Genomic DNA, 13861 nt, shown 5'->3' with positions numbered 1-13861 from the left:
TCAATTAACATGAAACCTCAAAATTATGATGGGAGTGGTGATTGGGAATACATGTTTTCAATTTCAATTTGATCGGACGCATGGTCTGGCAGTCAGAATTATTTTTTTTTTTTGTGATCTGGGTTCTTTTCTTTTTTTTTGATTAAGGCTCACTTGACTGTGCTTAGATGGGTTTGAGGTTAGAGGAGCAGCAGCTGAAATGCGAATCCTATCCAGGTTCTTCCTGATGACTTTATCTTTGATTTTTGCTTGTTTGGTTTCCTCCTGATTACTCCAATGCAGGACTGTACCCATTTGGTCTTCCATTTGATTTGAATTGAATTTATTTTAATCCCATTGTAAATTCAATTGAATGATAATAAAAAAAACGTCATGGGTCAGGGTCAGGTGTCCGATTAAAGCAGGGTTGTATCAAAGCGGGATGTCTTGGTACCCAGTCATCACTACCTGCAGTTATAAAGTGGCAGTTCCAGTTATGTAAGTTATGAATGACATCACACATCAGTATATAAAAACTTATTGAATGAAGTCGTAATGCATGTTGATCCGAGTACCACTGAGGAGTGGGACAAGGACCCACCAGAGGGTGTCGATTTGGCCGACTGGCAAGCCGATGTTCTGGCTGCCAGGATGAGTGACCAGCTCTTGTCGAAGCTAGACTTCGACATGCTGTCAAGTGCCGAGGTAATTGGACTTCCTGAATGGGACTGGAAAACTCATGTCGTAACACAATCTTGGGAGCCATCGTAGCCCTCCTGCATACTTGCTGCATGTGTAGGTCCGAGCTTCATTGAAGAAGGACCGAGCGCTGGCACAGGTGTTAAAGGGTGATCATGACAGCGCAATACGGTCGATGTTTCCGCATCCACTCCCCAAGTCGTTCTTTCGGCGAACCTGACCTCTGCGACTGACCTCCTTCCTCTTGACCTTTGTAAGGCCATTTGGTTGGGTGTGATGGAGAGGCTGGGTCTTCGGGAGTGGATGATTCATGTCGGAGTTCTTGGCCTCAGACCACAGATGGTAAAGTGGCCGATGGTGAAGAGGCGGTCAGTAAGCAGGGGATCCTAATGGGCTTCCCGCTTTCTTGCCTGATCCTCAACATCATACACCTTTGGTGGCCTCGGTCCACAATAACATCTGCGAGATGAGCTGCAGGGCACCTGGACGAACATGGTTCACAAGCCCTGCAGCCCTTCCGAATCTACGGGGATTACCTGATCGCGGTCTGTTCTCCATCGGTGGAGTGAGCCTACATGGAGGTTCTCACCCTTTTAGGTGGTTGCTTCTTGGTGGGCAAGCACCTCTGATCAGCACATTACAGGATATTCCTCAAAGAGTTTTTCTCGCTGCGCTGGGTGCCAATGGCCAACATTACAGGCGTCCCCTGCAGAGTACGACAGCCCAGATTTGATATCAAACTGGACTGGTCGGAAATGCGAGAGCAAGAGCTGTCCTCAACGGTCTTGCAGCGTGTGGAGGTGCACCAGAGCGAAGTGTCCTTCAACCAATTTGGCTTGCTTGTCCCGGCCCTGGCTGGTGGGGGGTGGAGGGCCATGGCGGAGTCAGACTCTGCCGATGGTTTCCCCCACTCCTATTTGATCACACGTCCGACCCGCACTCCCTTCGGCAGTTCTGTTCCTTGCTACCCAGGGACGGCAGATGATCTCGTCGTCTCGGTCTCGTGTCATCGCTGGTGCTGGCTTGGTTGCATCTCGACGCGGCTGGTCTCGTCCTGGTTCGCTCGCCTTGTCGAAGACCGCACAAGGCGGGAAGGTCCACGTCCTTCTGGGTATCTGTGTGTGTGTGCGTCCGTCTGTGGGCCCTGTCTGCAAGTAGGAATTAGATAAGTGCGTTCGCTGTGCATTATTTGCCATGCTTTAGTCGGTTTTAACTCTGCTCTTATGTGTTCCTTCCCCACCCATTGTAAATAAATATCCAGGTGTTAAATGTATCAGCTCGTTTTTGTGTTTTCTTCATTGGTTTAGCAGGGTGCGTGTTGGGAAATTTGGGGAAGCGGCAAATTGTACATTTGGACCGACGGGACTTCGGTAATCATCCGCTCGGGTTACGCACGGGTCGAGCACGCATACGGCTCGTCCCGTACGAGTTCCGTCGAGGGTGTGAATACTCTGTAGCTCACCATGTGGGTCTCTAGATACAGTAAAATCCTCTTAATTGGCGGCCTTTTTAACTGCAAAATCGGCTAATCCACGGGTCCACCATGGACCCCAAAATTTAAACATGAAATCGTAGTATTTTTTGGGTGGAATGTGGGTCTTTGATCTCAACCATGGTCTGAACCTTTGTTCAAGTGTGAATGCGCAGATGATGGTGTAAAACACACAATGGCTTGTCAAATCACTGACATATGTTCGCTAACCGCCGACACCTGCTATAATCCGCGGTTTAAGCCCTCAATCCGCCGTTTAACTCAACAACAATTGAGTCCTTTTTGACACGCGGTGAGCGAATCTGAGGTGGTGGGGTGTCATAAACTCGCTCTCACCTCTTCTGTATAAAACCTCAGGCCAAATCCATCTCAATCATAACCTTAGATGACTTACTACAGACCACACATTGATTATCCGCGATTCTACGACCATTCTACAGCTTTCTACAGCCTTTTCAAACATCGAAGCGAGCTTCTTCTTCATCTCCCTCCGACATTGCTGTGACGTCATCAGTCAACATGCCGGGGGGAAAAGAGGAAGCACACATCCAGAACTGTTTCCGAAAAACTTTTGTTAGTGGACAGGATTGTTTCTGAGAAGGAGAGTAAAGCTAAGATATCCAGGGAAACTGGGGTACAAGAGAGTACCTTGAGAGGATGGGTGAAGGAGGAGGCCAACCTTCGCTCCTTCGTGCAGGACCTCGACAAGGAGAGTGGGCTGAGCCGCAAGAGAGCCAGGAAGGCTCAGGATCCAGCGTCGGACAAGGCTGTCTTCGACTGGTTCACTTGTACTCCCTATCCGCGGTCCGTTGGTACAAGATTATATTTTATTAATATTATTCGCGGTTTTCTTAATATTGACGGATCCGTGGATCGTCTAAACTGCGGATTTTTATTTTACGGACCCCAACGGCTGTGATTTAAAAGAGTTTTACTGTATTTTGAAGTTTGGCAAATAACCCTGTCCCACGTGGTGGAATTATTGATGATTCACAGTCCTGTAAGGGGCCCGTACCCTCATAGTTTTCCAAACGGTACGATCTAGATTCCAGGTGTTTGGTAGAGTCGACCCTACTGCTCCACCTCGCGGTCGTGCTCGCAGCCGACGCCCGGCCCACAACAAATTAATTTGTTGTGGGCAGGGTATCGGCTGTGAGCACGACCGCTAGATGGAGCAGTAGAGTCGGCTCCACCGAACACTCGTAATTTATAGGTCGTCACCCCGGATAACGCCAGAGCTGACGGGTCCCTTATCGGACCGAAGATCGCCAATAGGTCGACCTCGTGGGATAGGGTCGATTGCCAATTTCAATTTACCAAAATACCCACGTCGTCCCAACTACTGGGGAAATTCACCCTCGGCAGGATCGGCGCGATCCGGGCCGTTACCGAGCCGGATCCGAGCCGTACCCCGAGCGGAGAGTACGAGAATCCTGCCAGGCCGATTGCACGATTACGGCAACAATGAGGCCTCCTAATTCCTGTTCGCAGCACGGCAAACCAATGACAGAAACACAAAAACGAGCTGATACATTCAACAAATGGATATTTATTTACAATAGGTGGGGAAGGAACACATAAAGGGCAGAGTTAAACCAACTATAAAGAAATGCAGTATGTACAAAGCAAAAAGCACTTAACAGTTGCTACTTATAGACGGGCACACAGACAGACGCATACACACAGAAATGGACCCCAATGGTCTTTATTGAAGGCCTCCAGCTCGAGGACAGGTGAGCTAAAGACCAGAGCCTGTGCTTGGACCTGTCCACCTCGTGTGGTCTTCGACGATCCGGCTCGGCGGGACTCGAACCTGCAACACAATGCCGCTCCAAGCACCAGGGACGGAGGAAAAGTGTCGGACGCCAGGTGGACAAGATGAGAGATGACCCGAGCACTGCCAAGCCGACCAGACGAGACGGGTCGATCTCCGGCACCTTAAACCGGATCGCTGCCAAGCCGACCAGACCAGACGAGTCGATCTCCGGCACCTCAAACCCGACTGCCCAACCCCAACACTGTTTCCAAGGCCCTGGCATTCCTTATATTGCATTTCTCTTGCGGGCTGGGGTGTCGTGGGAAGGATCGCCGTCTGAGACGTCTCGCCTCGCATTGGTCCGGGGTTAGTGGGAAAGTCGGTTTCTTAGACGTCTCGCCTCTCATTGGTTGCGGGGAACATTCCATCTCTCTGGGGCGGAGTCGGAGCTCTGGTGGCCGAGGAAACTCCGCCCATGTACGTGCTGACTCACACGTGTTTAATGGTGCCGATGGATGATGGTGGGACGAGAAACGAAGGAGGATATTGTTGTTGTAGTAATTGATGTAACAAAAGGTCTAACTATAAAATAATTCACAGCGCACATACAATTATTCACCCATTAAACAAAGGGGAAGGAACCCTGACTAGAAACACAGACTTATCGATATAACTGTTCTATAGGGACCCTGGCTGTTGTGTGTGATGGGTTCCAGATTCGTAACAATATATCGTTTTTAGCCCGATCACTCAATGGTGAAGAATCGCTTTAAAAATGCTCGTATCCGGATCCCAAAATCCAAACCACGGAATCTAACCCAGCAGCAGCCCTGGCCACCAAAAAAGTGACCATCCATCCAACTCGCACAATTCCTGACACTCCAGGCTTAAAACACAACACAAACACCATGGCACAACATAACCACCTCCAAACCACAACACAACCACCTATGGGAACTTATCACAACCTTGATAAGTGTGCCAAATACACATTCGTACAAGGTAAACCAACAAAAACGGACAACATAAAAATCGACCGAGAAACACCAATACAGGAACGAGACAACGAAGCATCATACAAATACATCGAGTAGAAAAGCCCATCTAATATGCCACAAAGAAATGCACAAAACATTTTCCAAAGAATACTTGCATAGAATGAGGCTGATCCTGAAAACATACCTTACCCCAAGAAACAAAATCAAAATCTTAAACCAACTAGCAATATCAGCATTCCAATACAGCTGTGGAACAATAAACTGGCCACAAACAGAAATCAACAAAACTAGATATAAAAATAAGGAAACTCTTAACCATCCACAAAATGTTCTACAAAAATCGGTGCATCCCGATAATGTACCTGCCGAGACAAGGAGGTAGCGGCCTGATGTAACTCAACCAAGTGCACACACAATGACGTGTTCAATTGGTTGAATCCATGAAAAGTTCAACAGACTACAGAATCCAATTTGTATACAACCATGAAGATAGCAAGCCAGAGAAGGTATCCCAAACCCCCCTGAGCAAAAAATTTCCAACGACAGGTGCAAATGGAAGTTTCACGCATGAAACTGAAGCAGCAATGGATACAGCCCAATTGATGGAAAAAAAGACGAAATATTGTCTGTGTGTGTGGGCTTGTGGTACACTGCTGAGTATATTTGACCATCAGATCTTCTGAAGAATAAGTTACCTAAGAATGCCAGTGAACCTTCCCAGCGATTCACAGCTACACCCTTGCAAATTAGTTTGAGCTTCGGTGACTGAGTTCAGGTTTGCATGGAAGCTTTCCAATTGGTTCGCCAAAGTGACCACAAATGTGTCGTCTACGTTCCATAGCAATAACTTTGGTGTGTACTCTTAAATTAGGGTGACATCTTCAAAGGCTTGCACATCGAGTTCTGCTATGAGCCCCGAGTTTGGTGATACCATTTGTATTTCCTGGTTATTTATTTATTCATATGCAGCCTATGGCTGCTTGGCTGCATCATTTTCTGGGGGTGCAGCTGTGCCGCTGATGCAATGCCCCCGTTACCAGTAAGATGGTACTCATTTTTTTGACTCAGAAGGATGACAGGCTGTCGACCCATCTGGTGCATATTCAGTGGCATAACAGAGGCTTGAACTCAAGACCCTAGGATTTTAAGCCAGCCACCTTAACTATTAAGCCAATACCAGGCTTGTGTTTCCTGTTGTTGGTGATGCACTGCCCCATCAAAGTGAAGTATGTCGAGTTCATGCACAGCAGGCTTACTCGAGACATGAATCTGTGATGAACCTAGTCTGCTGTTCTCTTCTAGCTTTATGTCATTGTCGATGTATCGATGTAAGGCTTCTGTTGCCAGTCATGCAGGTATCGATGTGAACAATGAGGTGACATCAAAGGAGACCACCAAGTCATCTTCCTGCAGGTGGATATCCTTGACTCTCCTGAGGAAGTAATTTGCACTGCGTACGATGTGCGGTGAGTTGTAGGATAGGTGTTTCAAGCACACAAAGCAGCTGGCAGAAACGGGAGACAGCCAAATGGGCAAACGCATGGACAGACACCACACTTTGCATTATATAATAGACCAGACGACCCGTGAACCCATTGGGTTCCCGTTGTGACAGCGGTTGATGAAAAAAAAGTTTCAATTAAAAAAAGATAGCTCCAGCGAACTATACTGCTGAGGTTGTTTGGATTGATCAAATAATCCCGAAGAGTACTTAACTGAATCGGGAATTGATTTTTTTATAATTTTTTTCATTGCCCGATTTGAACGAAACTTGATATTGCGCGTCAATGTGCAAAAAAAAACCGGAGAAAAGAAAGTCGAACGAATTATTATGTGTAATCTTCGAAACACAATTTTATTTATTAATGAACACGGAAGTATTACATCAAAATAGCGATGTTTATTTTATGCTTAAAAATAAATTGTTCTTTGTCTATACTAAATGTTTGAGATTTTAAAATCAATCATTTCAAGAAAAAAAAATAAAGATAGCTCCAGCGAACTATACCACTGAGGTTTGCATTGATCAAATTCTCCCGTAGAGTACTTAACTGAATCGGGAATTAATTTTTTAATAATTTTTGTCGTTGCCTCATTTGAACGAAACTTGATACTGCACATTGCAGGAGAACGGTAAGGAAGGTGGCGCAAAAATGTTTGCGCTATCGTGTACTCTTTTGGCTGTATTTCGGGAACATACATACATACATACATACATACAAGATGAGAGTTTTAGTAATAAATAGATATAAACTTCCATGCTTTTCCAGCCAAAGAAAGCTGCATAAAGCAACCCAGAAAAGTTACACTATACAAGGTAAGCACTACAAGCTACACAAGGTAAGCCCCGTGCTGTTTAAAACCCTATCCAGCTGCAGACATTCACAAGTTGCACATACATGAGAATCCTGATGATACACATCCCCTTCAGCCACCGCACCATACATGCTTGGAAGCCTCGGTGATGTGCGTTTTCTGTCTAAGTTGTAACTGATGATTCGTCAAAAAATGATGAAACCGACTGACCCTGAGTTAGCTTCCACTTGCCTGGGCAAATTTTTGCTCAATAATGACCATTTCTGACTTCCACTATGAGTTATGTTACATATGGCCATATCCTATATTAGAACCAAATTCACATTTCTCCATTCTTTACTTATCTACCAATGCAAATACCAAACAATTCCGACAAAACACATAAAAGTGCATGTTGTACATTCTAAGTCGCATAACATAATTTATGGTGTGGATTTCAAAGATTGCTAGGTGTTTTTGAAAAATAGCTAGTGTGTTGATACCATGGCTCAATTCCCTGTCTTGAGATTAAATGGCTCGGTAAAGGGGTGTGGATATGAAATGAGGTTAACTTAATAGTGAGAACAGAGTTAGTACATTAAGTTAAGTGAATTGGTAAATTAACTTCCTTGAGTGCAGAAAAAGAATAAGCATGGTGGTCCCAATGGCCTCCTGTAAATACGTTTGTATATTCACGCCATAAAGTATACAAAAACATGCATGACCATTGCATTGCACTTCATCATGTAAAAAAGCTGCATCGACATGCTAATATTGTTCCGTGGGTCCCTGCGAGTGTGTGTGAAAGAACAATCAAACAATCTCCTTATTTCACAAGTAAGTTGCCCTTTACCCCGACACACATAGGCAAATAACAATGCAGAAGTGTATACACGATGTGCTCGCCTACTATGAAAAGAACAAAGATGTGGAAAAGACTGGTGAAGAAGAACGCTTAAATTAAAACAGATGAATCACGAATGTGAAACAAATATGCACCAACATCTTCAAAGCAAAACCCAGGTGAACATGAGAATCTCTTTAAAGTATTGATCGAAGCAGTATCGGTCTGCATGTGCAAATGTATAAGGAATCAAATTATATTGCTATTCGACTCTTTTCGTTTTTTCTCGTGCGCACTGACACTCAAAGTCCATTTGAAGTCACCGGCCATTGAAAACCAGCTTGCTATGGTGGATTTAATTTGTGGTTGTAAAGTTCAAAAGAAAGATTATTTTTTAACAGCTTATTGTTCAGCCACATAAACAAAGAAAAGGTTGATGTGCTGCTGTTGAGACATTTGAAAATACACACATGCCTCGCTTTGAGAAGGAGGAACTTACATGATAAACATCGACAGGAGAAATTGCAAACCGACTGAGCCGATGGGAATAACAAACAGAAAGATGTTTGAACAAGAGGAATGGACTTGGGGAACTTTGATGATGAGTGGTCAATGAGCACAAACATGCTTGGTGGGAAGCATAAGTTCAGGCCTTACTTGCACTGCAGCAGGGTTTGGTCTGGCAGAGAGTTTGTGGGGAGCCGCTGTGCTGACAACATCGGGGAAGGACATTCCTTCGGCAAAAAGCAAGCCTGTAGGTTGTAACGGAGCAGGCAGTTGTAATTTGAATCTCAGGCACTGAGCAAAACCTTAAAGGATGGATAAACGTTACTGATATCAGGCAGGCTTTTTACCACCTTTTCCCATTCTATCACTCACTTATACATCCATGTAAAAATCAACTTTCACTGAAAGTGCACCATTCAGACTGCACTCAACAACTTTAAATACCCTTGAGCAAAGGTATGGTGATGAAGGTGAGATCGAAATGGCTGCAGCTTCCATCGGTCAGCTGTTTTAAATCAAGAAGCATGCTGGCATGTTTTCGTTGCCCTTAAGTGATCCATGTCTGCAGCAGCTATTTGGTTTATCTTTCTCATTTCGGTCTATGTTTTACTCCTGCCTGAAGTCACGTTTCCATTTGAGTGGAGAAATGCACTCACTTTGCTCATGATATGCACATGCTGTGAACTAAAATTACCTTTGCTGACATTTCATCTTTTTTTCCTCTATCTTCTTCCATCTTTACTTTACTTGTACACTTGCCTCCTAACTTTAGCTTTCTAATTTTTTTTGGTTTACATGGTGGAAGGCTTGTGGAAGAGTAAGAACAGAATGGAAGGGAACAAAATGGAAAGGGGGAAACATCAACAGCAGAATAGAAGTGAGTGAGATCAAGGGGAAGGGAAGAAGGAAACTTGGGGGTGAATAAGCTGCAAACAAGCTGAATGAAACAGGAAGAAGAGGAAGGAGAAGGCAGGGATGAAATAGAAAAGGAACAAACCAACTGACAGCTAATAAACGAAAAGGGGTGAGGAAGAGGGGGGATGGGGAATCACAATAACCTTCAAAAAGGGAGGGAATGAGAATGGAATCATTTTGGGTGAAATAGATCATGAGTATGGATGGTGAGGTGACCCGTAGGTTGTGGTGAACAGCTGTATTGAAGCCCTGGAAGGACGAATGGAATTGAACCACAGAAAAAATGACTATATATATATATATATATATATATATATATATATATATATATATATATATATATATATATATATATATATATATATATATATATATATATATATATACAATAAAGAAAGACCCACCCACATCTGTCACCTGTGAATGGAAGGAATAGCCGATCAGCTCTCACCGAATCAACTAAACCTAGGTGGCTAGGATTATATAAATTATGAACACCTCCCACACTCTAGCCGAAGAAGCTGCATAAAGCAACCCAAGAAGGCCACACTCAAGGTAAGCACTTTGCTGTTTCAAACCCTTCCCAGAGTTCCTCCACAGCTAAAAAGACGTTCACACTAGTACAAACGAGAATCCCAATGCCAGCTTTAATCTCTCTTTCTTGCAAACAAGCATCATACACTTTTCAAACAAACATCATACACTTTTCATCATCAACTTTTCTAACTCAATCATTTTCACTCCTCACTTTACATTCTCCCTCTTTTATTTCTCTTTCCTCTCATTTCCCTCAGATGGCCTGCAATTAAATATAAACATGATAAAGTGTGAAAAATTAATGGCCCCGAGTTCCCGGCATTATGGGGTGCAAAGAATCTCTGGTGACATGCCTGTCTCTGCTGCCAACGAGGGGGGGGGGAGGGGGCTCAGACAGTTGTAGTGTTGGTCCCTCCAACCAATGGGACTCTTTTTCAATTCATTTCACCAACATTCGTGGTCTTTCTTCGAATCTTTCCTCTGTTGAACATCATCTTGCAAGCTTCTCTCCTCATATCTTACTTCTATCAGAGACCTAATTATCACAAGATGTTCTTGTTAACTCTTATAATATCTCCATCTACAACCTTCACTCACGATTCCGCTTCAAAAGAGGAGTCTGTGTCTACTCCAACATCAACACGCCTGCTATACGCCTTATGGACCTCGAAATTCCAAACTTTGATGTCATCTGGCTTAAGATTTGTATCCCGACCATCACTATTCTTTCTCTGTTTCACTTACTGCTCTCCCAGTTCGACAAATTTTGTTGCTTTCTTTGACTAGCTTAACTCTTGCCTTGAGGCCCTGACATCCAAACACCCTCAAGCAGAATTTCTCTATCTCGTAGACTTCAATGTACACCACAGGGAGTGGCTGAAATCTTCCCACACGGACGTTGGGGGAGTTGAAGCTCTTATGTTTTCCATTCTCAATGATTTGGAGCAAATTATCACCCACCCTACTCATATCACAGATCGTCATGACCACACTACCAACACTTTGGATTTATTCTTCACTTCCAATCCGTTGCATTACAACTACACAATTTCACCTCCAATCGGTTATTCCTCCCACAATGTTGTGAACATCACTTTGCTTATCACCACCACTTCTCATCCGGCTGCTCCAACGAAGCGCCAGTATTAGCATTTTAATAATGCTAACAGGACTGGTTTATGAAACTTCTTTTCTGACTTTCCTTGAAAAAACTACTGCCTCTCCTCAGGCGATGCCTCTATCTCCGCTGAATGTATAGCTGAGGATATTGTTGCAGGAATGGAGGCTTATATCCCTTCTCTTTCAAGTCGACCAATTCTTGGTTCAATAATTCCTGCTCTGCGGCCATTCATGCAAGGGATGCCGCATATCGGACATGGAAAAACTCTTCTTCCTCCGACTCGCATTCAGCTTTCATATCTGCCAGAAATCATTGCAAACATGTTATACGTGAGGCGAAGCATTCCATTATTCAAAAGAAATGTGACAACCTCTCATCTTCTTTCATGAATAGATCTTTCTGGTCCTGAGCTAAAAGTATCCCCAACAACTTCTGCGGCTCTACCTTTCCTTCGCTTTTCCATTTCTGATGATACTATTCTTGTCTCTTTGACCGATAAAGCAACACTTTTTGGTTCCCTTTTCTCCTCGAACTCCACGTTGGATGACTCTAACATTCCATCTCCCTCTGATGCTCCCCTTACCAATCCTATGTCCCTTCCTATAATCTCTTTTCATGCAGTCAAAAAAATACTCCTCTCTCTGGATATAAGCAAGGCCTATGGGCAAGATGGCATTCCTCCCCATGTCTTGAGGGAATGTGCTTCAGAACTTGCACCCATACTTGCCCATTTGTTTCGTTTTTGCTTAAAAACCCAAACTTTTCCTCTTACCTGGAAACATGCCTGAATACAGCCTATTTTAAAGAAGGGTGATTGTTCAAAACATTCTAACTACTGTCCCATTGCTCTGGTTTCTACCGTTTACAAAGTATTTGAATTTCTTCTCAACTCCCATTTTCTCAAGCATCTTGAACTCACAGTCTTCTATCTGACCACCAATATGGCTTTCACAAGGCAAGATCTACAGGTGATATCCTCTCTTCCATTACGAATGTCTGGGCCTCTTCTTTGAGAAACTTTGGGGAATCCTTTGATGTAGACCTTGATATCTCAAAAGCCTTTGACAGAGTTTGGCATCGGGGTTTGACATCCAAGCTTCCCTCTTTCAGCTTTCCTCCTTCACTCTGCTTTCTCATATCAAGCTTTCTTTCCGACCGCTATATCTCCGTAATTGTTGATGGTTCAACATTTCCTCCATTCCCTATCAACAGCGGTGTACCTCAGGGTTTCGTTCTGTCTCCAACACTCTTCCTTCTTTTTATCAATGACCTCCTTTCTTCCACAAATATACCTAATACACTCGTATGCTGATGACTCAACATTACATTCCTCCATGTCTTTCCCATCTGTCCCATCTACCCTCACTTGATCTACATCTCGTTTCATCACAGCCACCTCTTCAAATTCGGATTTGGACAAGATCTCCCAGTGGGGCAAATGCAATGAAGTTAAGTTTAATGCTTCAAAAACTCAATTTCTTCTCATCGCTCTCTCTCTCTCTCTCTCTTAAACTCCTCTCAATTCTCCAATCTCCTTTGAAAGCTCTATAATTACACCATGTGATACAATAAACCTTCTTGGTATTACTCCAACTTCAAATTTATCCTGGAATCCACACATTACACAAATAGCTAAGTCTGCCTCAAATAAATTAGGAGTCCTGTTCAGATGTCGAAGATTCTTCTCCTCTGAATAGTTGCTCCAACTATATTAAGGATTGATTCATCCTTGTGTAGAGTACTGCGATCACATCTAGGGAGGTTACAGATCCACATACTTACTGGACAGAATTGAATCCAAAGTTATTCGATTTGTCAACTCTACCAATGTGACTTCAAAACTCGATCCGCTCAAATTACGCCGCAAAGGAGGCTCTCTTTCTCTTTTCTACAGATATTACTTTGGTTTCTGCTCGCAAGAACTTGCTGCTTGTGTACCTCCACCATTAGCAAGACCAAGGAATACTCGACAAGCCACTACATCACATGATTATTGTGTTGCTATTGGCAACTCAAGAGTTGGCAGTGACGATGTTTGTTTCTTCCCCTCCACTGCCAAACTCTGAAACTCTTTGCCTTCTCACATCTTCCCAAACACTTATGACCTTCCCCTTTTCAAAAAGCAGATTTTTCACTTCCTCAAAAACTCTGACTATTCCCTCTTTCCTTACTTTGTCTATCAATGCAGTTGATACTTGCACCCAGACTTGGCCTTGATGAGGAATATTTAGTCTGTGACTGAAGCCTTTAACATTAAAAAAAAAAAAACTTAAACATCAAACGGAGCCACCTATCTGGATTTCAGGCTTGTTTGCCCTCATCAGGACAGCATACCGATAACTATCTAACCAATGATGACCACATTCCTTTTCTAAACATCAGACGCACCTCCTGAATGTTATGGTGAGCATCGCCACAGATTATGTCACACACGGTAAAACCGCATAATTCGCAAAGAACAACCATCTGTCTGCCACCCAGACAAATGCTCCCGCTAATGCAAACCATTCAACCAGAAGGCACGTGATGTGATCGGTGGGTAAATTGAAACATGTGGAGCGTGACAAGCACTCCCCCGATCTCCATTGGAATGGACATGCTGGTCATTTCCTGTAGTGGTACGTGAAACTTGCAGTGGCCATCTTGGAGTGTGCAATCGCTAATGTCACGTCGATTGAGTAAGTTTTTCACTGAAGATCTCTGCTGTTTTCCATCCCCC

The 13861-nt window shown here is 43.8% G+C and overlaps 1 protein-coding gene across 9 annotated transcripts in view; it reads right to left on the bottom strand.

Moving 5' to 3' along the window:
- Window positions 1-13861, bottom strand: part of XYLB (xylulokinase) — a 123281-nt gene that overhangs the window by 10649 nt on the left and 98771 nt on the right. For 8 of the 9 annotated variants that reach the window (XR_015056011.1, XM_085872891.1, XM_085872894.1 and 5 more), the window contains one exon: window positions 8721-8815. Coding sequence is in view for 7 of the 9 variants with exons in the window: in XM_085872891.1 (XP_085729017.1) it covers window positions 8721-8815 (95 nt within the window). In the remaining 2 variants the exon portion in view is untranslated. Of the gene's footprint in view, window positions 1-6180; window positions 6429-8720; window positions 8816-13861 lie in introns of all 9 variants that reach the window. The other variant, XR_015056010.1, reaches the window with a different exon arrangement.

This window comes from Eptatretus burgeri, chromosome 3 (assembly GCF_056783735.1).
Source record: "Eptatretus burgeri isolate ZD-2024b chromosome 3, Ebu_testis_v1, whole genome shotgun sequence".
NCBI lineage: Eukaryota > Metazoa > Chordata > Myxini > Myxiniformes > Myxinidae > Eptatretus > Eptatretus burgeri.
This window is presented reverse-complemented; position numbering and strand designations above follow the sequence as displayed.